Below are 23,340 nucleotides of genomic sequence, written 5' to 3'. Positions count from 1 at the left end.
CATGGGAGAGACAGTTTCCTGCTAGCTTGTAAGCCAAATCACTGGTTTAGGGAGAAGCCAGGGCCCTCCTGCCTGACCCTAACATGGAGTTCAAAGAAACTAAACAAGTAGAAAACTCCCCTCACTTGCAGTTAAGACGGGGGAATAGTGACCCATAAGACGAGGAAGTGGTGCCACAGGGCCAGAAACAATCAGAGTCATGGGAACCAGGAAAGATTATTAGAGCCCGTATTGCCCCAATCGCCCTTTTACTGACAGTATAAAAGTCAGCCAGTCTCCAGTAGCTTTGTGTTCAGAGGACGGCGGGCATTTCAGACAGAGGGAGATAATGGGCCTCATTACACGGTAGGCGCTAAGGGATTACCGGCACCGGTAAGGTCACCGGTGCCGGTAACCCCTTAGCGCCCTACTACGAGGTCCCTCAGCGGGTCCCGTCCTTAACGTCGCCTGGTCTGACCAGATGTTAAGGACGGGACCCGCTAAGGGACTTCAGAGCTAATAATGGTACCGCAAATTGCGGTTCCGTTATTAGCTCCTTCCCCATTCCCATTGAGCCCTATGAGGACTCGAATGGGAATCGGGAATGGTTTTCAGAATGGGGACTTACCGGGTCCTCCAAGGTTGGAATGACCCGGTACATCCACATTCCGCCTACACGGACCCGGTATGCGGTAAAGGAGTAGCCATGCCGCTAATAGCGGCATGGTTACCTCCTACCGTTAATGCGGGCCAATGTGTGTGTGTGTATGTGTGTGTGAGAGAGAGAGTGAGAATACCTAGATGGAGACTGGAGCAAGAGGGGAAGAGAAAGAAGGGCAGATCAAGTAGAAGAGGAAGCCAGAGGCAGAACAGGAAAAAAGGACAGTGAGAGCACATGCCGGAAGAATAGTGTCAGTGAGAGGTGCATCATATCCCTTAACATGTGAGAGGTGCAATACCGCTTAAAGAGGAAGGAGGCCAGTATATCCATTACAGCGTAAGAGGGGCACTAAATCCCATAAGGGTGGTTTATGGGTGACTGAACCGCCTCAGGTTGCTGATTGAGCAGGATGCCTTAACTCCAAGACCCAGAGCGGTGGACATAGAGAAACAGGGCTGGGATTCAGACGAGGGTGACAGGAGCAAGCCATCTTCTAGACATCGAAAACTCTAGAAATAGTACCATTGTAGGAGGAAAGGAAATTCTACCGGGAACAACCTGGAACAACCCAGGTGGGCAAAATGCCTAGTAGTACACCTGTCCCAGGTGAGACATCCAAGCCTAAAAGAGACCACTAGGGCAGGAAGGGGAACTGTGCACCTGCCCATTCTAGACTCCAGAAGACACAACAGGTCGAGCGACCACCAGAGGCCATCTAGGATCCCAGGGGATGACAACACCCAGGCAAAGAAGCTGCGCTATGACCAGGGACTTGGAGGTCCAGACACCAACATGACAAACCAGGTTCCAGGGACTCTATAACTCCCTGAGTCTGTGAGTGACTTGGGAGAACTTTGCCCTGACACAAGTCTACACCTAGGCCCAAGAGGGAAAACTACACCTGCAATGTAATATGACACTGCTTTCAATCTAAGAGTCCCTCTCTGGAAGAGGATCGAGTGAACTGGCAGTCACCAGCCATTAGCCTCTCTCTGTCTGTCTTGACTAAAAGGTGCCTGTAAATAGTCACAGTGCAGGTCCAGCATTCAAGATAATGAGCGAACAAATGCAACTCACGCGAGATCTGTGGTCCCAAAGGACTCCAGATTAGAGGAATGACCACTGCAGTAATTCTGCGGGCAGTTATTCCTCATTTATCAAGTGCTGGAGGCTTTTCCTCCACATCAGCTCCAAAGTCTATATGGCGGTGCAGTAAAAGTGGCAGTAAATCCACTACCTCAATTTTTTTAATTGTGAAATTTGTTTAAATAAGTAAACCTTACACAAAATGACAAAACGAAATAGGCAACCTAATAAAAAAACATCTCAAATAACAAAACAGTACAATTCTATGCAAAATAATAATTCTCAAGGAGTAATTTAAAAAAGGAAATAAAGTGCCTAGAAGTGCTTGAAAGTTAATAAAATACACAGTCATATAAAAATACATATAATGATTTACAAGAATGTTAACATTATCACCTAAGAGCAATGAAATTAATTTGCTATAAAAATGTAAGAACTGCAATTGTGAGCGAAACTTCATCACCATTAGATACGCCCAACCAGAGTCCTTGGGACGACAGCCATTCATCCGTATATACGCAATTCCCCCGGCGTAACCATCCGCAAATTATGCAACGTATGATATTGCGTCAACAGATGAGTTAAAGTTTGGATAGACTCCATGGGCCTCATTACGGGTTTAGAGGTAGCCATGACGCTATTTGCGGCATGGCTGCCTCCAAACTCAGGTCCGGGTCCGGGTTCCTCAAATGAGGACTTACCGGGCCATTCCAACCTTGGAGGACCCGGTAATTCCTCATTTGAGGAACCCGGACCCGGTACATCCCCATTCCCATTCGAGCCCCCATAGGGGGTTAATAACGGGCCTGTTGTTAGCTCCCTGGTCTCCTCGCGGGACCCGCTAAGGGCCCTTTACAGGTCCTGCGAGGAGACCTCGTAATAGGCGGTAAGGGGTTAACAGCGCCTCGTAATGAGGCCCAATGTATTTCCCCACACCGCCATACTCATGATGAGGGACACTGTGCTGAAGACAGTGTTATTTATAGCAGCACCCTGACCGCTCTGTGTTAAATTCAATAATGGCATTTCTGGGGACGCACATATAGCGTCCATGTCAGAAAGACATATGGCTTTGACGTCTCCAGTTAATTAATAAATATCGTCCATCTTGTTTGGCGGTTTCTGAAGAAAATAAACATCTTTTTATCTACATTATTTTGCATGAGCGCAAAGTGGCGTTTTCCAATGCTCAGACTGTGCACAGTGTCCCTACTGCAATGCACTTGCAAGACCAAGCTCCAAATCTGCACAACACATCCATACAGTCATTCTTTGGTCTCTGTAAAAGACACAATATTATCCGTAACCGCAGGACCATCCATAAGACACTGGTACATCAATTCCCTTTTCCAAAACAAATCAATCTCCACACCCAGTGGCACATAGTGAAGATGCTTAAAGTAGACCATTGCTAAGTGGGCTCACAACAACACTCTTTCCATCCAAGCTGAAGCCTTTTCAGTAGCAGGGGCATCAGTAATCCTGCTCGGGCTTACCTCGGGGCATTCCCAAACCATCCTCCATTCAAAGAAGGGGACTCAGAACTTCACTGACCCAAAAAGTAGTCCTAGTAATGTGACTCCCATCGATATAAGCTGTCAACACCCTCCATCGAGCTGCATATTCATTTAAAAGGCCATAGTAATATAGTTCATTACAGACAATTGCATATATAAACACACTCAGTACCTGCATTTGGGAATTTCTTTGCCCGCTGTTCAAAGAACCATTCACCTGTTTTTACTTTCACTTCCCTGAAATAAATGAAAACAATTTACTAACATACTGCTGGTATAGCAATGCAAACAAAGCATGCGGTGACGTTCTTATTAGAAATGACACCTCAGACGCATTTTACACGCAGCCATTGTTGGCTTCTCCATAAATGGCCCTTGGGCCAATGCCCAACCACGCAGCATGAGGGGGGCAAGCAGAGTCCACTCAGCCTCTGGAAAGCAGTAGTTGCCCTTAAGATGAGCATCTGGCTCTCTGAGGGGCGGGCAATCATACATTTGAATCCAAATTCTAGAATTCTACTGCGGCGACCCAAACTTCACACATGTCCATGCCATTCCTTTATTTTAGGGAACAAAGTCAAAACAGGGCAGTGGAGAGGGAGATCAAAGGGGGTGTTGGAGGAGACCCCCAATTAATAAAAATGTCGACTCCAAAAAATATGTGTGTGTGTGCCACTACTTGTCAGTTAGTGGGTGTGTAGTGGGCATCTGCACTGCCTTAGTTGTGGTGGAGTTATGGGCGGTGGGCAGACCAGGGCAATGAAAGGACCAATTAGAGCAGTGTGAAAAAAAAAGCAATTCTCTGGGGGCAATGTGGAACTGACATGAAACACTTTTTCTGGGCACAATGTGAAAGTGCTGCATCATTTTCGGAAAGGAATGTTTGCTTAAAAGTAACATATTTGTGCCATGGCACTGTTTAAACATTCATAACAATGTGCTGGAGGCAATGTAAAACTACTGTGTACATTCCCAGAGGCAATGTACAAACTAGCGTAGCAATGTCAGGGTCTTCTAGGTAGCCTCTGGCTTAGCTGAGTATGAATGTTCCTTTCCCCCATGCTTTGAAGAGATCTAGAGTGCAACGTTGTCTTTATAGAAAAACAAATTAAAAAAGAAAATGCACTTAACTGGGGCAGTGTAAAACCTGTGTGGCAATGCAGATAATTGTGCTAAACGGTGGCATAGTGGTGAGCAACATGACATTTTTGGTTATCACTTTCTCGAGTTTGCCACATTGAGCATTATAGTGTTACCAACATCCTGAAATATTTAAGGAGCTCCCTGAAATCACAGAGTGTAATATTCTGTGCTTGCAACACCGCTTAAATTATGTATACTTGGCTGCACTAAAATATGCCTGTCTTGCCAGGTAATAACACACATCAAGCTTGCTTCATCGTAGATGAACAGTAAAAAATGCCATGCCACAGTAAGAAATTATAGCTAGACCGGCTGCAACAAAAGACCAGTCTAGCTATGTAATAACACTTATCATAATTGAAATAGCTAGAGTGGCTGCACCAAAAATGCCATTCTAGCCATCTAATAGCACTTATCATGCTTACTGTATCATTGATGTCCATTAAAAAGAGCCATCCCACAATATCTACATCTTCCCCTTAACCCCTTTCCCTCATCAAAATCAATGGCCGTCACGAACACAAAGTGCACACATTTCCCTGCAAGAGTCTTTCCTCCATTCACTGCAGCTTGGCCTGGCCTCGTACCATCTGAGACCGCATGGTGCTATCCAAGGATGCCAGCATGGGCCTGTAAAATGGCCGCCGCATTCGGCAGCAACAACAGCTTATCCTAGCATTTGCAGGGATAGCACATGCTGAGCCGGATTGGGTTTCCTTTGTTTGTTTTCATTCCAATGCTCCGGAAGCCAGCAGGGGAATGCCGGCTTCCTCAAAGGGCCTCCATCTAAGGTCCATGGCTCTCCCTGTCTGCCCCAGTCCAGGCCTGGGAGACCTGCTGGCCCTCTACTCAGTTCTGTCCACTGGATCTGGCACCCACCAACTACTCGTGGTCGCTCCTTGTGTGCCATACCTCTTCTATGTGCATCCTAATGTAAGTGCGACTTGTGTGTGTTCTGTCGGGCAGTCTGGCATCCGATCTGCGTGAGCTCCATCCTGCCTATAACACAGCACACTCCAACCAGCTGCATGTTCCCCTGGATGCACATACCATTCCATTCAGCCGTTGTGTTCCAATGATGCCCTCCCCCTCACCATGCCCCCCCTGCATGCCTTATGTGCCCCACCATTTGGATCCCTGTACTCTCCTGCGCCACAATTCTCATCTGCACCTCCTGCATGTATGCTCTGTCGGTCCTTCCCCAACCTTGATCCCCTCACCTTCGTATGACAATCTGAATCATGGTGCCTTACATCACGGCACCCTCCATCTTGCAATGCATTTGTACGCTCTCTGGGACTTTCGAATCATGGCGTCTTCTGATCTCTGCACCCTCCATTTTGCAATGCATTTGTATGCTCTCTAGGACTTTCGAATCATGGCGTCTTCTGATCTCTGCACCCTCCATCTTGTAATGCATTTGTACGCTCTCTGGGACTTTCGAATCAGGGTGTCTTCTGATCTCTGCACCCTCCATCTTTTAATGCATCTGTGCTTTATTCGCCTTTCTCTTCCCTCTTCCAACAGGCCCTCCTGTCCGTCCGTTCCCCTTTCATCCCTCCTCCCCCGCACCTATTTTTAAGTCACAGCACTTTCACTGTCTGAAGCTCAGACAGGCCTAGTACGACAGTTTTGTTTTCTGTGTATCTTTGTCTCTCCCTAACGCTTATTGCACTTGCTCATTCTGAAAGGCTCAAGGCCCAGTAAGAATGTTTCTTTTTGGCATCCTCCCCTATTCCCTCCCCTGCCTTGAAGCGCTTTGAAATACCATTTTGTGTATAGGCGCTTTAGAAATGACCAATAAAATAAATAAATAAATACAATTCCCACAACATCCTCACTCACTTGCAGATTTGCACATAGCATTCGTTCGCTCATTCACCGGTGATCCATACACCATGCCCGCATGCACCCAGTGACACATTCATCATAAATTCACTCATTCACGGACGCACACATGTATACGCGCACCCAATTTACATTATAAAGCTAACTGTACCTTCAGCCTGACTCTGCTTCGCCACCTTCCACAGCCATGGAAGCCCTGAAGTTCCTGCGATTCACAAACAGCAACCATGAAGGAAAGAGCGCTTGCAGGTTCCTGCATAAACACATAGGAGCCAGAGCACTCCCAGCGTACTGCCCCAGGCCGTCTGAATGTGCGAAGAGGTGCAGTAGCCCCCCCCACTCCCCTATTCACATTGAGAGGTGCTGTTCACCAGCCTGCTTCCCTAATGGGCCATGCAAGGCTAGGGAATCAAAATGCCCCCAGCTTTGCACGGTCCATAGGACATGCACACTGGGGAACACAAATGCCAAAGGCTACACTACGTTTGACAGCATAAGCCAGCCCAGGAACGCCCCCTCAGTTGCAGCAAGCAGTTTAGGAGCACTCAGTATTTACACTGGGCTGGCAAGGTTCCTCCATAATGGGCGAGGGGATTGGCGGGTGAGTGCCCCGTCACCCCTTAGGTCATCCCTGCCACAAGAAAGAAATGATAATCAAAGGTAAGTGAGAGAAAAAGAAACAGCAACTGGGTGCAGTACATAATAGGCTATGACAGGAGAGAAGTGTAGTTGCCACGCGTACACAGCAACCAGCATAGTTCATTAACAAGACAAATAACCAGCAGATTCTCACCAGTCCACATCAACCAACCATTTCAGCACAGTGGCTTGAGAAACCATAGACAAAGGAGGCTTCAGCCCAGTAACTTTGAAGGTTCAACTGCCCAACCCTAAGGGATCAATAACTAGGCAAACACCAGCAGACAAACACCAGAAGGAGAGACCTCTCACAGCAATTGCCACTTGCGTGAGATTGCAGGCATACTCAGCCGACAGAGACAAGGCTCTCTGCATGCCAGACGCCTTTGCAAGAAATACGGACATGTATACAACGTCATCATTCTGCATCACGGTGGCCTGAGAGCATCCCGGCGGCCCCTGGAAGAAGACTAAAGTAAATAGTCCTTGATTTTTGAAGACACTGTCCTGAGCGCTCACAGCCATGCCAGGGGCCAGCACCTCGCTCTGAATCTCTTTCCCCACTGTACATCCGGTAAGGGAGTGGCGTGCGAAAGCGGAGCAAAAGAGATTCAGGACTGAGGATCCTTCTTTACTCAGCTCGCGGCCAGTGTCATGTTTCCCAAGGCAAGTCCTTTCACACGAGGCAGAAGACAGAGGCAGCATTGGAGGTTGAATCAGGACTGTAGTCCTTGTGTTTCAAGGTGCAGTCTAAGGTGAAGGTCTTCAGGACATTTGGGTCAAAGGGACTTCCGCCGTCCACCTGAATCACTCCAGCTCAGCCCCCAACTAGCACACCACACAGAACACTCATTCAAAACACTCACTTAGCGTTCCATCTTTCTCTGAGCTTCCAGGCACTCGCCATACACCACCATTCTAGCTCCCATTCACTGAAGCCAGCTGGACATACAGACAGGACAAAACAACGCTCCCCTGTCTATTCGGCATTTAGACTTTATATGTTTAACTGACACGATGTTTCTTGTCCTAAGGCTCTCCGTTGGTATATAGTAGAGGTCTTACATTATGGCAGATATTCCGGACCTTTGTACCAGAACTTTTCATTGCATTCTGAAATCCATCAGGAGCCAGATAAAAAATATACATTTAAAAAAAAAATATCTTGGGTTTTCATATTTAGACTCAGGCTAGCTGCCTGGGTTTGCACTCATCAACTCTGTGTAGACAATCTTCACTGGTGCAGAGATGCCATGACTGGCAAGCTGGTTAATGTACACCAGATAGTAGGAGTGCAGGATTTGTAAGATATCGTAGAGCACCGATAGGGGGATCTTGGTACCCTCCAGCACCGGGTTTATCTAGAAGGTAGTATTTTAGATCTGAATCACACATTGCATCCACATTCCCTAGGGATGTGACTACTGCAAGTGTATCACAACAGATATAAAAAGGCCCTGTTTTTGTACTTATTGCCACCCAGTAACAACACCTCAGTTTAACGATTGATAGTTACGCGTAATCCAATAATGTATGTGATCTTTGAAGACTGTAATTTTGTCCTGGCTCCCTAGCCTGCTTTCCATTTAGAGGTGGATGTACCACACTGTAAAGGAAGTGCTTTGGTCCCCTGGACACAGGAATCCATGAAAAAGGAGGTGGAAGAGAGTATCTTTTTGACACACGACATGACGCCCACTTCTCAGAGGATTGAGACAATCGGGTCCAGATTTGCTGGCCAAATTTAGGAGCACATATTGGATCGGTTTCAGAGTGGTGCCATGCATTCATGCATTCAGTAAGATGTTTATGGTCTATGCTTGTTCTGAGTAGAGGCATTTCACCCTAAATTAGGAGAATAATCCAGACGTGGACCATTTGCTCACTGTGTCCTGGAGCGGCACAGCACCACCTCATGGATCACACCCGATAAGTCAGAAACATATGTTTGGGGGGGATGGCAATGTGGTGCAGGACTGTCCTTGTGGCTGGGATCAGAGTGATATGCAAATGGTTATTTCTACTCTGTGAAAGACCCTACTGTGTGAGAATGAGCCTTAAAGGACAGGTTATTTGGCCGTGTTCATTCTAGGAAGAGGGGCGCCCACATTTTTGTAAAGGTACTTGGAATGTTTCTTGGTCTGGATCAAGGTTGGTGAAATAGTCTTCTTTGGTATTGGTGAGTGCAGTCATTATCCCTCTTTGTCAACTAAACCGCTATTGATGGCTATGAAGTTGTTTCGCTACATGCACTTCGAAGTTGGGTAGTTACTGGGCTTTCTCAAATTTTTCTTTAATATGTTAAAATTAAAAATAGGTTGGAAGGTGGCCAGCATCTTTGATCCTGTGGAGGCATTCTTTAGGAGGTGGATAGTGAGTGGATGATTAATGTCCTGGGGGACCACATCCTTATGGAGGGGTACGCTGAATAGGCCGGTCACGCCCAGTACAATCATTGAGAAGAATCCTTTATGCATACCTCAATCTTATTTGCTTCTGACATGAATTCTTCAAATTTGATGAACACTGCATTACCCTATCTCTTTGCTGGTTTGGTCTCACTCTTCGTTTTTTCATTTTGGGGGGCACTTCCCTTTTCCATGCCCTGGCACTATTAAGCTAGAGGGCCAGATTATGTCTGATGCGCATTGCCCATTTAATGCGTTTTAAAATATTGTGTCTGAAAATGATGATGTGAAAATGAGTTATTTCTGTAATGGAGAAATCCAAATACAAACTTTTATGGAACACTCTTTTTTAAGAAGGGCTCTACTGTGAGAGTTTGGAGACAACTGCAAAGAACTAGATCAGGACAACCACAATTCATTACAAACCCATTTCTGCTCTAACAAGCATGGCATGCTCAGTCCCCGAACAATGAGGCTGCCTCATACTTGGAAAAACGATACTTCCCAAGGTAAGGATGCAGAACTTCGTGTAATCAAATCTGGTAGCCTATGGAGCATACACCTGAACACAGAAGTGTGATTACAAGTCCATGCAGTAGTGCCAGTTGGAGTGGAGTTAAATATCCTTTAGGAGGCCCAAAACGAGGAGACTTGTCATATTAGAGTCTGGAATTAATCAGGGGGCTGACCACTATTAACATGACTATAAAATCAAGGACCAACAACCTGCAGTGCCTTGCTGGTCACAGCATACTACCCAAGTTAAGGGCCTGAGCAAAGTGGGTTATTATATCACCATTAGCTCCCCTTGATGCCAAGACATTGGTACTAAGGGTGATTCAAGTTTATCGCTATCCAGTAATTTTACTGCAAACAAAACCGAGTGGTACATTTCGGAGCGGACAATAAAACCGAAAAACAGTGCAAAATTAATTAAATAAATGAAGGGTAGTGGGCTAAGCGGCTAAAATGGGCCGGGATGGGGTTGTGGTGGCCTTAAAAGGTTAAAGAAACAGGGTTCTTGGGGATAGAGGGGAACTCCACACATGAAAACCCTCTACATTAAAAATGAAACTTAAAAAACAGGGTTTTCCAGTGTTTTGTAGAAATGCACCACTCTGTAATTGTGGTCGGTAAGATTACATATAAGCAGTTTATCTTTCATGCAACGCTGCCCGTGGTGCTCTTTGTCAATTCAAAGGAAGATATTGTTTCAGAGAAAATGGATGCCAAAAGAGCAATGAAAGGGGGCTCTTCCATGGTAGCTAGCTGAGGAATGAGCGTGGAAAGGGGATTGCTAAGGCTTGCCTAGGTATAGGTCAGGGTGGGGTTTGGTTTGGTGGGTTACTGGTGTGGGATTAGGGATAGGGCATAGGCGGTGCCGCGGCTAGTGTTAGACAATCAAGTACGAGAGAACGCGGGCTTCTACCTGTGAATACAGCTCGCGCTTTCACACACATGATTGGCTACGAATCTTGTTCTGGGTGCTAATGAGCAAGGGACAACTTTGAAACAAATATGTAGCTAAGATTTCCAACTGGAATGTAAAGCCAGGAGAGATTGTCTGAAAACTTGAGTAATGGTAAGAACATGGTCTCCATCCAAAGATTATGTTGGGACTCAGGAAAAAGTACTTACTTTTTTTTTTTTTTTTTTATTTATTGATTTGGTTGAATTTAATCAACCTTTCAAACAAAAAAGAAAGAAGTACAAAAATACAACATTTAACATAAATTCCACCGATCATTATATAAAAAAAACACCATTTGGTCAGTGCTCAAAAAAAAAAAAAAAAAAAAAAATCTTACAATTAATTAAACTTTGAGGTAATTGAAGCTGTTTGTCTGATAGCTTCAATTCATTGAAGCTATCAGACAAAGATATGCTTGAGAGTGATAAAGATATACTTGGTTTTGGAAAGCTTCTGCGGTGCATAAATAGTTGTGAAATATAATTTAACCATCATAACATATAAAAACAAAAAAACAAATGTGAGCTATATGCTTGCAAAATAGTGTTGCTTACCCCAAAGCATGGCAGACTGTGCATTTCCATACTTGAATGCCAAGGCAGACCCGGCACTGAGAGCACACCCGGTGGCTGCACCCTTGGCACACCGCACCACGGTTCACCATCCGTCCCAGTGATTTCTGGCATCTGGCACAGGACCTCTCCTTGTACTCCTTCCCTGCATTCTTCGCCCCTTTCCACCGAAGTTGCTGCAGCTGCATTTTTAATTGCCTGCACAAATCACAAGAGAGGGGTCACAGCAGGTTGGAGCCCTCCATTAGAAATCCTGGGTATACCCACACGGGAGTCTATATACATTATCCGTATTTATGTAGCTTACAGGAAAGTTTAATCACACCATGCCGTATATAAAGTGAAATACATAGAAAGTAGTTTAAATAAATCATGAGTATAGAAAAAGCATCCCAATTCACATGTAATAAGATCATACAAATCAGATCTCAGGAGAGTTGCTCAAAATAGGCATCAGCGTGAGACCGACCCTTTCCTATAACAGAAATCTCTATACAACCTCTTTCATATGAAATGTATGACCCCCTTACCACTTACTTCATTTTCATATCCATAGGTACACTTATAACACATGAAATTCTCATTGTTTTTTATTGCACTCTAAACATCTAGAAGTGCAACTCAATGAGTTCCGCTCTCTTCCTCCTCACAAGTAGACCACAGCTCATTTTCATATAGAGGGTGGGATTTTCATTTTATAAAGTCACAATTTTATGAAGGCATAGGATTGCATCTCACTATTACTCGAATGACATACATACTGAGTTACATATGAGTATGCGCGTGTTACTTCTAATTTGGCAGCTTTTCTAACATAATTTTTATGACAACCCTATGCAGAATAGAGCATGGGATATCACCCAGACCTGAGTGTGCCATTCTTTCGCTGGTAAATACAGTCACAAATTCAGTAACAGATTTCTCAAACTTCAAAAGAGGGCTTTGGGCACACCCAAACAGCATGCCAAGCTGCCCCTGCAGCTCAGCTTTCCCGGTGGGTAAGGGCGCACAAGAAATATCCTTGCATCCCGCAAGGCCTTCAACAAAGTAAAGGCCAAAATAGCTTGAATTCCGTTGAAACAGTCATAGGCAAGATTGACTGTGTTTCCCGCAGAGTTGAAGTTGTCACAAATGAGAAAGGCATCCGATTTTACGCACAGGGAAAATAAGATTTGTGCAAAACCAAAACGTTAATGCACTTTTAAAGGGCCTGCAATGGGTAAATCCTTAGAGCGGGATAACATTGAGCACATGATTTGCATCTGAAAGCTCCTGACAAAAACACACAGGCACACACTTCTAATGGGAGACCACGTAGAGAAAAACTAGGGCACATGAGTATTTTTTAGGAAAACATCTCCCACAGGTGCTGATTTCCACCAACAATCATACTTGTTTTGTGAATGGTCAGGCACATCTACCATCAAACAATATGTGCTTGTACATTTTTCTTGTAGGGATGCGGCCAATGGCTGTCTTTGGCTACTTTGCAAGTAGCCATTTCCAGTGAGTTGCTGACATGACAGGCAAAGTAGGTCCCTGCCAGTGGGTACTGAATGGAATACCCCACAGTATGCATCGAGACATACACACAGCAACCAATACAATGGCAAAGGAAGCTACCAACCACAAACCTCACCAAATATCGCTTCTACAGAGTTATTGGGAACTGGAACAAACCAAACACACACAACATTTACAAAATTACATAATTTGGCTCTCCATCTAATAATAATAATAATAATAATAATTTCGCATTTATATAGCGCTACGAACCCTCAGGTATCTGAGCGCTGCTTATTATTACCCACGGTGTGTGGTGAAATGAATGCATGTATAAAATGTATAAAGTGCACACCCAGCTAGAAAGCAATGGAGTTCACAGGTGGAAGGATCCTCAGAGAAGTGATAATAGGGTGGGGAGGTTCAGGTAGGATGGGAGAAGCAAGCTCTGAGATTCAACCATCAGCAGGTGATGGTTTCCACTGAAGAGCAGATTGTTAAGTTCTTTCCTTTAGTGCAAGAGAGAGGAGGTCAGTCTGATCTGAGCGGGTATGATGTTCCATAGACCAGGCCTGTAGACCGGTTCACTGTTTTTCTCCTTCTTGTCGTTCATGAATTTGAGTGTGCAAATGTCATGGTGTTGTGCTGATCTCTGCATATGAGTATTTCAGCCAGGTAGGATTGTGTCTTGGTCGCAGATGCCTTGGACTTTTGATGGTGAAGAAAAAGTCAGAAAAAAGGTCAGGCAAAAAGTAGTTGCAGTCGGGTTACTTGGGCTTTCCTTATTTTTAAGGAACTGGTTCTCCTCTATTAGCTAGTGTTATGTTATTTTACTTTTAGCCAGGCTTAGGGCATGATGAATCAGCGATATCTCAAGCCGTGTAAGCCGTTAAGCAAGTACATAGTGAAATGCATTGAAATCTATCTAGGAAGTGAGCATATATCAACAATTATGAATAGAGTTTCTTGTTGAGTTTGAATGTCTGGGCTCTGGGCCAGACTTAACTATTTTTTTTAACACATGGGTACATTTCAATAACAATACCTCTGGGATGTACTCCAGTGGTCAGGGACGTGTACCAATCGTACCTTTTGTTGTGGTAAATAGTTTCAAATGTTCCCATAAACAATAACAATCTCCTAAAGACTACAATGGACTACAAGACAACAAAACCCGATGGGGTTTGGCGATAATTTAGCAAGTTGCTGTGATCTGATAAAACAGCAAGTTGCTGCGGACCGATAAACCAGCAACTTGTTTCGGACTGATAATTCAGCAAGTTGCTAAAGAGGGAGGGGACGGCTTAAGTAAACAACACTCCATGGTTATCAAAAGCTGGCTTCTGGTGGGGGCACATACACACCAGGAGAGCGAGCTGTTCGCAGAGTTGGAGGAGGCAGATGGAATCTGGAGGACCACCCAGGGCCAAACTGGAACCCAGAAGCAGACTGGAACCACTTTCTCCATGCAAGTCAATGGAGGAGGGAGAGGGGAAAATCCTTCCTTTTTGCTGCTTCAATTTTGAAGCTTCTGAAATTGCATTTCTGGACTTCTGAGTCTCAAAGAGTTTGCTTTTTGTGCAGAACTACTATTTTTTAGCAGAACTACTATTTTGGACTGAGCTGCACAGAGGGACAATCAGCTCACCACCTATGGCCATATATTCTTCCTAATTGGGTGTTGCTTGCACCATGGTCAATACTAATTGACACTAATCTTTTAAAGGTTTGTTTTCCTATTTTGCCTGCTTTTGCTAAGAGACCATGGTGATGTTGATAGGTGGGTTTTTCAATTTGATTTGATACTTTTTGGATTGTGCAGACCACAAGCCTTCAGGTTCCAGGCATCCAGCCTCCAGCTCTCATCTCCCTACCCTCTGAGGGCAGTAGTGAGTATGAGAGCATGTTTTACCCATCTTTAATATCACATTGGGAAAGAGGTGAGATCTAGTGAGATCTAATGAAGTAGATAGTTGCTTTTGAAGTGGCTTTTACTTTTCGGAAATGGTTGTCTGGTCTTGATTAGACATAGAGGCAATGACAACGATAGCTGCATATTCATTGATGATGTTTTCCATATTAAGTGTGTTATGTGTAGTTACAATATTAGTAGCAATGTTTCTTTACTATTTATTTCTAAATTAAATGAATTACACTATACAGGAGAGTGTAAGAGCATTCCTTGAGTGTTCATTATTGGGAAGCCAGTCAAAAACATTAGAGCACATACAGAAGTGTGGGGCATCTATTTGAGCTACTGTATATGGTACATGGTTTGTTAAGAAAAGGGTTAATAGAAGGTTTGAGCAGTAGACCATCAATTAAATATATGTGACATTAGTAATTTAGTCCTGTGTAGACGAGTCAGTGTAGCTACCCACTGCAGGGCGGGTTGTTGCCTACTCTCTCTTCCAATGCACAGCGACATGTATATGCTTTTCTCTACCTCTATTCCTACTAAAGCACCTACTGGGGTGGTCTAGGACAATCCCTGAGGGGTGAAGGAAGGGCTCTGTGAGGTAGAGGTTATACAAATCACATCACTAGTTGCATATGGTATCATTGAGCCTGGGCTCAGCCCCTCACCTTTATATTCAACCTGAATCAGGAATAGGAAGTTCATTAAGTGAGGGCCCTGGCTTACTACGTTTTTCTTGCTCAAATGAAGTTGTCAGAGATTGCTGTGTCATTTTCATTCCCACACATTCATGTCTGATATGAACTCATTGGTAACCAATGAGAGAAGGTTTGCAGAGTGTTTGCTGATTTAAATAGTCTGCACTGTTCTGATGGTATTTGCAAACAAAGAAAAGATAAAAACTAAAGGTTTACATTGGTTATGTTTGTAAGAATGACATTCCTGCCCTGCCTTTATCTGGCTCCCTCGCAACATTTGATACAACAAGCTCATTGCCTTACAAACAAAAGTGATGGAGTTACCTTTATTTAAAATTGTTTAAAATGTGTACTTTGTGCAGAGTAATTGTTGACTAATGTACTTTTCTTCAGGGCCTTACTGTTTGCTAGTAGGCTGGCCAGTCTATGCTATTTTTTCACCATCCATCGCATACTGATTCCATGTTTCCAAGAAGGACGTGCTGGCCATATTACTCAAACACCTGCAGCAAGAGCAATTCTAAGTTTAGTACATTTAAACCTGTGGTTTATAACCCACCTGATCAAGTTTTCAAGAGTCTAACGCAGAGTCCCATCACAACACGACAAACATACATTTTCACTGTCTGTCTTTGCTAGTCTAAGCTGCTAGAAGATGAAAGAGAAGAGTTCCTGGCGGAGAGGAAAAGGGACGTAAAGAAACAGTGCATGCTAAGAGGAAGAAATGGGACTAATAAACAGACAAACTGCTAGAAAGACCGATGGTACCATCCAGCGACGTTCCTGGCGATGCCCGGAAGGATGCCCCACTTGATGTCAGTTTATAAAGTTATAAGCAGTGGCAGCAAGCGAGAGCCTGTGAAGGAAGGAGGAGCAGAGCGATTAATGACGCCGAAGAGGACAAACGCAGTGCAAGGACAGCAAAGGGAGAGGAGACTACTGGTGAGCAGCAAGACAGCAGTGGAATCACGTGACCAAGCTGCACAAAAGTGTTGAGAGGATTGGAGAACTCAAGGAAAGAGGTGGAGGACAGAAGGAGTAGGCCAAGTAACGAACGAGGATCATTGTCAAAGTAAAAAAATAAACCACAATGGCAGCACCCAAACGTACAACCAACCCCAAGAGCAAAACATTTAGGGAAAGAGGCAACCCTCATGATAAACCCTGGAACAGGAAATGACAGCATCCAAGCAAACAATAACAAGAGTAAAACATGGGGAGAAAGACAGCATGTGCTAAACCCTGAAATCTGCTCGGACGATTCTGAGCATGCAATGCGAAAACTAAAGTACTATGAGAAAAAGGAAAGCCTCACCCTCAAGCATGCAACCTTTACCGACATGTTCTAAGCAAAGGCTCACCCTCAAGCATGCAACCTTTACCGACATGTTCTAAGCAAAGGCTCACCCTCAAGCATCCAACCTTTACCGACATGTTCTAAGCAAAGGCTCACCCTCAAGCATCCAACCTTTACCGACATGTTCTAAGCAAAGGCTCACCCTCAAGCATGCAACCTTTACCGACATGTTCTAAGCAAAGGCTCACCCTCAAGCATGCAACCTTTACCGACATGTTCTAAGCAAAGGCTCACCCTCAAGCATGCGACCTTTACCGGCATGTTATAAGCAAAGGCTCACCCTCAAGCATGCAACCTTTACCGGCATGTTATAAGCATACAGCAGCAAAAGTTAAATGCTGTGAGAAATCTTGCGCTGAGCCCTGGAACCTGTTATGACCGTTTCCAATCATTCAATGGCAAAGTACACCATCGTGAGAAAGAGAAATCTTGTGCCAAATTCTAGAACCTGGAAACCAGGTTTCCCAAGCAGAAAATATCATGAACGATTTAGAAATCCTGCACTGAAGCCTGGAGTGAAGCTTCCCAAATGTGTAACAACCAAGAGTGAACATTGTGTAAGAGAGAGACACACACAAGTCAGAATAATCTATGTCCCAGCAGCAAGCCCCACTGACATGCTAACTGTAATGTATTTTCACCTATACTCTTTGCATTATGTAACCACTGTATGTAACTTGTACAACTGCGCTCGGATACCCTTGGGTTTGCAGCGCCATACAAATAAAACAAACAAACAAACAAACACACTGCATCCTGGAACCTGACGTAAAGGTTCCCAAGCATGTTGGTGTGGAAACTGTCATGTGTAAGAGAAAACTTGTCCTGTATCCTCGAACCTGGAGTTAAGGATTCCAGGAGTGGAACAAATATTCTAAAAAGAGGAAGACGTGTATAGAATCCTGGAATCTGGCTAGAAGGTTTCCAAGCTTCCAATGACTACAGTGAAAGAGAGGGACATTTAGCAGTTTCCTGGAAATTGGAGTGAGGGTTCACAAGCGCAAAACAAACATTATGAGAAACAGGGAAGCTTTGTGGGGCAACCTGGAGGGAAGGTTGCCAAGCACGTAATATCCAAAGCTGAAGATTGTGAGTGAGTGAAATCCTGTGCTGAATGCTTGAACGTGAAGGGAACGTTTCCAGGCAAACCATAACAAATTACAACAGTAATTGTTCTTTTATAGCACGCTAAATACCAGCAAGCGGTTTCTAAGCACTGGACCAGGATTCAAACCTGGATTGTGTCGCGTTGTTTTGCTTCCAAGACAAACGCGTTGCCTCTGAGCTGTCCTTCCTCCCTGAGGTTGGAGAACTGGGGAACAACTCACTGTCGGCTGGCAGGTCTAACACCAGAAGTCATGACCATATAACTCTTAGACATAGAAATCTAATGTGTATTTCTAAATGGAAGTCATTTGTCTAATGTCACACACCCATCCATCTTTGCCAAAACCAACGTCAAATAACATCCTGTTGACTGTAGAATGCTTGTAAATTTTCCTTTACGAGACATGATGCTTGCATAAATTGAGAGGCTTCATCACTCTAATACATTTCCATATTTACTTTTTTTATTTGATTTGGTATTTGTATATAGTGCTTAAAATGCTTGCTGCCGCTTCCGAGCACTCTCTACTACTTGAAAGCACAGGGTCAAAGTTTCAAGAGAAGAGAGGGTGAAAAAGGTCCTGAGGGGATTGGGTATAACAGAATGCCATCTGTGGGGGCCTACTTGCCTGAGCTTTATGATTTTTGTAACCCAAAATTAAGCTGGTAATTCTACTCCTAGGAGTGAGCTCACTTAATCAGACTCACTTTTTGTTTGTTTATTTGTTCATGGTTTGTCATAAACCTTTACAAAATATGCACAAAATGGAAAGATTAAAACACAAAAAGAAAAATGAACCATTAAAATTTCACACAATCACAGCATATAGACAATGAAACAGATATCCAAAAACAGAGAATGTCTAACTTAAATCATATACTGTTTTTAAAAAGGAAATTACACAAATAAACAACGTCAGTGAATATCCATTTCTAATTCTATACCATATATAATTAGGATCATTGCTAAAACTATTGTCAAATAAGTCTGCAAAATATTCAGTTCTTTGTTTGGCCAAATCAGGACATTTCAGCATAATATGTTCTAGAGTCTTGTCTGTTTCACACACCTTACAGAAACGACACCATTTCTTTCTCTCCAACGGATTCCTTATATTTAAAATACAATTGGTATGCATGACATTAAGTCTAAATCTCATATAGGAGTTCGGAGTTTCTAAAACTCCGAGATGGGTATTTTGTCAAGTAGAATTCCATAGCCGGAAAAAGTTTCCAAAAAGAATGGACTTGATTGTACAATTTGGAAGCTAACACTTTACTCTTTGTCAGAGACCAATACATGCCCCTTATAATCTGTTTGCATTTGATGGGTTTGTTCATAACAGTACATTTAGCAATACCAATTTCTTCTAGCATCAGCTCAATTTCAGTGTTTAGAGCAACCATAAAGGGGCAAGACACATCAGCCCCTGCTTCTGCATAAAAGTTGGTGACTCCCAATAATTGGCATTTTCTCCATAACATAAGCCTTTTAGTTGCGACTAACGAGTGGAGGGATTGTAAACCCAATTCGTATCTCAATACTTCGATCGGGATACAATTTGGTAAAAAGAACAAAAGCCCCCTCCAAACAATACCTTCCAATGTTTTCATAAAATCATCAATATCAACTGAAAAGATTTCTAGGCCATAAGTGATCCGCGGGACCACTTTACTTAGATAAAATTCTCTCATTGGTTTCATCGTAAAACCTCTATATTTTCTTTCCAGCATTCGCATCTGTTTTAAAGCCACTTCTGCTTTTGATTTAAGTTGGTTTTTAAACAGCGTGACCGATTCAGTGCCCATAAAGCAATAACCTAGATATTTGAATGCTTTTTGGGGCTTAATTTGTTTGCCTTCACAGAACCATGAGAGAGAGTTCTGCTTCTTATTGGCCCGTCCCATTCGAATTATAATCGTTTTGGAGGGATTAATTTTTAGGTATAGATTACTTATAAACAATTCAAAACTCTTAATTAGGCGCTGTAAACCCACTTTGGTATTGTCCAAGAGGAGAAAATCATCAGCATAAGCCAACCACGAAATTCCTCTTCCATTCAGTTTGGGTGAAACCAGACCCATGTTCATAAAGGCAAATTGAGCTACACTGACATATAGGTTAAAAATCGTTGGTGCCAGCATGCATCCTTGTTTTAAGCCATTGTTGATTAAAATTTGGGAGGAGAGATCCCCAAGCGTGTTCATTCTTACCACTAGCCTAGTGTCTGTGTAAAGTTCAACAATAATGTTCAATAGATGCATTGGCATTTTTAGAGATTTTAGATTATGCCATAGCATTGGCCTGTCAACAAGGTCAAATGCCTTGCTAAGGTCCATAGATGCCACAAAAGTTTGACTCTTCCTCTTAGCCCACGCTTTGCTTTGGATACATCGCAAGACTAACCCACCACAATCCGTACCGCAGTTTTTCTTGCAACCCACTTGGTTCATGCTAAGTATATGATTATCATCCATCCACCTCTGAACATCAATCAATACCAAGGATGCGAATATTTTAGAGTATGAGTCCGCTATAGCTATGGGTCTGTAGTTACTGGGCTCCAATCGAGAACCCTTTTTAAACACCGGGATGACAACAGACACCCTCCAAGATTGCGGAATGATTTTAAGTGCACATACATCTTTGAAAAGTATACATAAGATTCTTGCCCATAAGAGAGGGTCAGCTTTTAGCACCTTATTACTGAGATTGTTTAACCCAAGGGCTCCTGTATTTTTAGATTTTATTATAAGATTCTTTATTATACCTACCTCACATCTCAATGTCCAAGGTGAAGGACTCACTCTATGAGGTGAGTAACATTGGTCATTGGTCTTATACAACTTAGAAAAATGGCCTGCCCAGATGGCTTCAGGGATTGGATTTATCATTATTTTGACTTGAGTCGGGTCCACATTATTCATTAGTTGCCAAAAGTAATGCGAGTTCACCCCTCTCATTGCTCCTAACATCCGTTCACCATCCCGTTGAGCAATGATACATCTATGGCTCCTCAGCCAGTTTTTGTATGATTGCTTTACTCGTTTGATAGAAACCCAATGATCTGAACCGGCTATATTCAGTTTACGCAGTCTGCGGAGCTCCTTATTAAGTTCTCTTTTTCTTTCGTGAACATCTATGTCCATTGCATGTTTGTGTTGATATGTCCGAACAGATCTGCGAGGCTTATGTTAAAATAAATCCTTAATTTTGGATCTAATGGTGCCGTTGAATTCTTTTACCAAGAACATATGCAAACGTTGTTCCAAATTTCTGTTTTCATATTCAGCGATGAGCGTAGAGGTAAATTTGTGTGTGGAATTAAAGGACCATTTAATCCTATTATTTGCAGTGTTAAGCAAAAGATCCTCCTTATAGCATTGTTTAGCCCTTTCGCAGATTAAAAGTTCAAACTCCATCACAAGCATACAGTGGTCACTTGTCGAGACTTGCTTCACTTCAAAACTTAACAATGAAAAACTCAATTTGGCAGTTAGAAAAATATGATCAATAGTGGACTTACAGCCTCTTGCATTCCATGTACATTGGTCATTAGAAATCCGCTTTAATCCCCACAATTCGGTGTATTTATGCCATAGGAATCCTCTGATTTTCTGGCTACAATTGCACAAGTTGTCATCTTGTGGTGCAAGGATTCTCCCATCAAACTGTCCACATCACAGTCAGCGTTTAAATCGCCTGCTATTATTATTTGACCACAAGTGTTGTTGGTAGACCACTGATCTATTTGTTTACCTAAATCAATTAAGTTGATTTCCAGCTGTTGATCGGATAAGACATTCGCGTTCCAATACACGTTAATTATCAGTAGTGAGAAGAGATTCAAACCATCTCCCACCGAATAATCAGTTAAGAGAAACGATTGACCTTGTTTCCAAGTGTTTATTTTTTGCAGACCTGGGGACTTCTTTGTGGCCGTGAGTGTACCCCCCTTAGGTCGGCCTCTCGCACCTTTTGTGGCACATAAGTCCTCCACTACGAAATCTTCCCAGCCCACATGAGAGGTCAGCCAGGTTTCTTGTAACAAAATCAGATCAAAGCCATGTAAATCTAACATGAGGGATTCGGTGTTAAAAAGATTGAAATTGCCACGAGAATTCCAGCATAGCAATTTCAAAGCATGATTAGTAACTATACAGGTTTACCCAATTCCTTTAGATTGGAGATTGCGTCTCGCAAACCTAACCTAAGCAGGAAGAGTTACGGCGTCAGTGGGTGAGGAAAAACTGCTGCTAAAGTAAGGAGAGTTAAGGGCAGACACAAAGGGAGTAAAACATACACTTAACACACATAGCAGAAGTGACCAACAACATGCACACATGTACAAAATTGGTAGGGGCACCACTGGAGAGAGCTGTCCTGACTGTTCTTTAACATATGCCGGAAGAGAATTGATTACTACAGCAGAGCACGACGCCCATGTATGCCAAGGTGCGAAGAAGATTGCAAGGGAAGACAGCAACATTGAGATTGAAAAAAAAAAAAAAAAGGGGGGTAATACCCTATGGAAGATGATTACATAAAGCGGCTAATTGGAGAACAACTGTATGTGGAAAGTGACCAGAGAGAGAAGAAACAACGAGCAAATGCACAAGTGAGCAAGCTGCAAGAAAAAAAAAAATAAAAAATAAATAAATAAATAATAAAAGAGGAAAGAAAAACAAAAAGAGAGAAGAAAAAATAAAATAAAAGAGATAAAAATATGATAAGTGCCTAACGGAGTGCAACAAAAGAGCAAAGATGGTCACTTGGGTGGAGAATGAAGAAGGATGTATACTGTTAAGGTACCAACGTTATGTTACCAGCACAACAGTGACAAGAAGTGGACAATCATGCTGGATGCAAGAAGGTTGAGAGAGGTTGCGAGATGAAAGCAGGAACATCACTGCTTATGGACTACTATTGAGCACATGCATCTAAAGATCAAGGGAAACTACCACTTAATTGGGGCGGAGAGTGTTCATTGGTGCGCATCAGCATGCCCTTGTTGGTGATGACCAAGGAAGATGTGAAGAGTGACACATTCACCAAGATGGAAAACAACGGAAGAAGAGAAACAGACAGAGGAGTAAAAAGAGGGGGGAATTACTTCTCGAGCGAGACAGAAGAATAATTGGGTGAAGTACCAGCATATAAAAGAATGATCAGCAAAAATACAACTGAAAAGAGAAAGCAAAGAACTAGCTAGTGCTTGCATGGTAATGGAGGACATCATGACTGCCTGGTTGATTGAAGGTGATAACGGAAGGACTAGTACAGAGCACAGCACCATTGTGCAAGATAGAGATACATTGCAAGAGAACAACAGAAGAAGTTATCGGAATGCAAATAAGAGACATGGTGAAAGGAAGAGCCGGACTAAGATAGCGGTGTGCAACATGGTTCCAGCAGTAATAAAGGTGGCCACT

General features: G+C 43.2%; 1 protein-coding gene across 3 annotated transcripts in view; it reads right to left on the bottom strand.

The window, feature by feature from the left end:
• Nucleotides 1-23,340, bottom strand: part of SYTL3 (synaptotagmin like 3) — a 778,488-nt gene that overhangs the window by 518,365 nt on the left and 236,783 nt on the right. For all 3 annotated transcript variants that reach the window (XM_069607884.1, XM_069607886.1, XM_069607885.1), the window contains exons 3-4: nucleotides 11,307-11,522; nucleotides 3,416-3,480 (exon numbers count right to left, since the gene is read on the bottom strand). In XM_069607884.1, coding sequence (XP_069463985.1) covers nucleotides 3,416-3,480; nucleotides 11,307-11,522 — 281 coding nt within the window. The remainder of the gene's footprint in view (nucleotides 1-3,415; nucleotides 3,481-11,306; nucleotides 11,523-23,340) is intronic.

The sequence above is a fragment of the Ambystoma mexicanum genome, chromosome 4q, assembly GCF_040938575.1.
Source record: "Ambystoma mexicanum isolate Mex_15411 chromosome 4q, UKY_AmexF1_1, whole genome shotgun sequence".
NCBI lineage: Eukaryota > Metazoa > Chordata > Amphibia > Caudata > Ambystomatidae > Ambystoma > Ambystoma mexicanum.
This window is presented reverse-complemented; position numbering and strand designations above follow the sequence as displayed.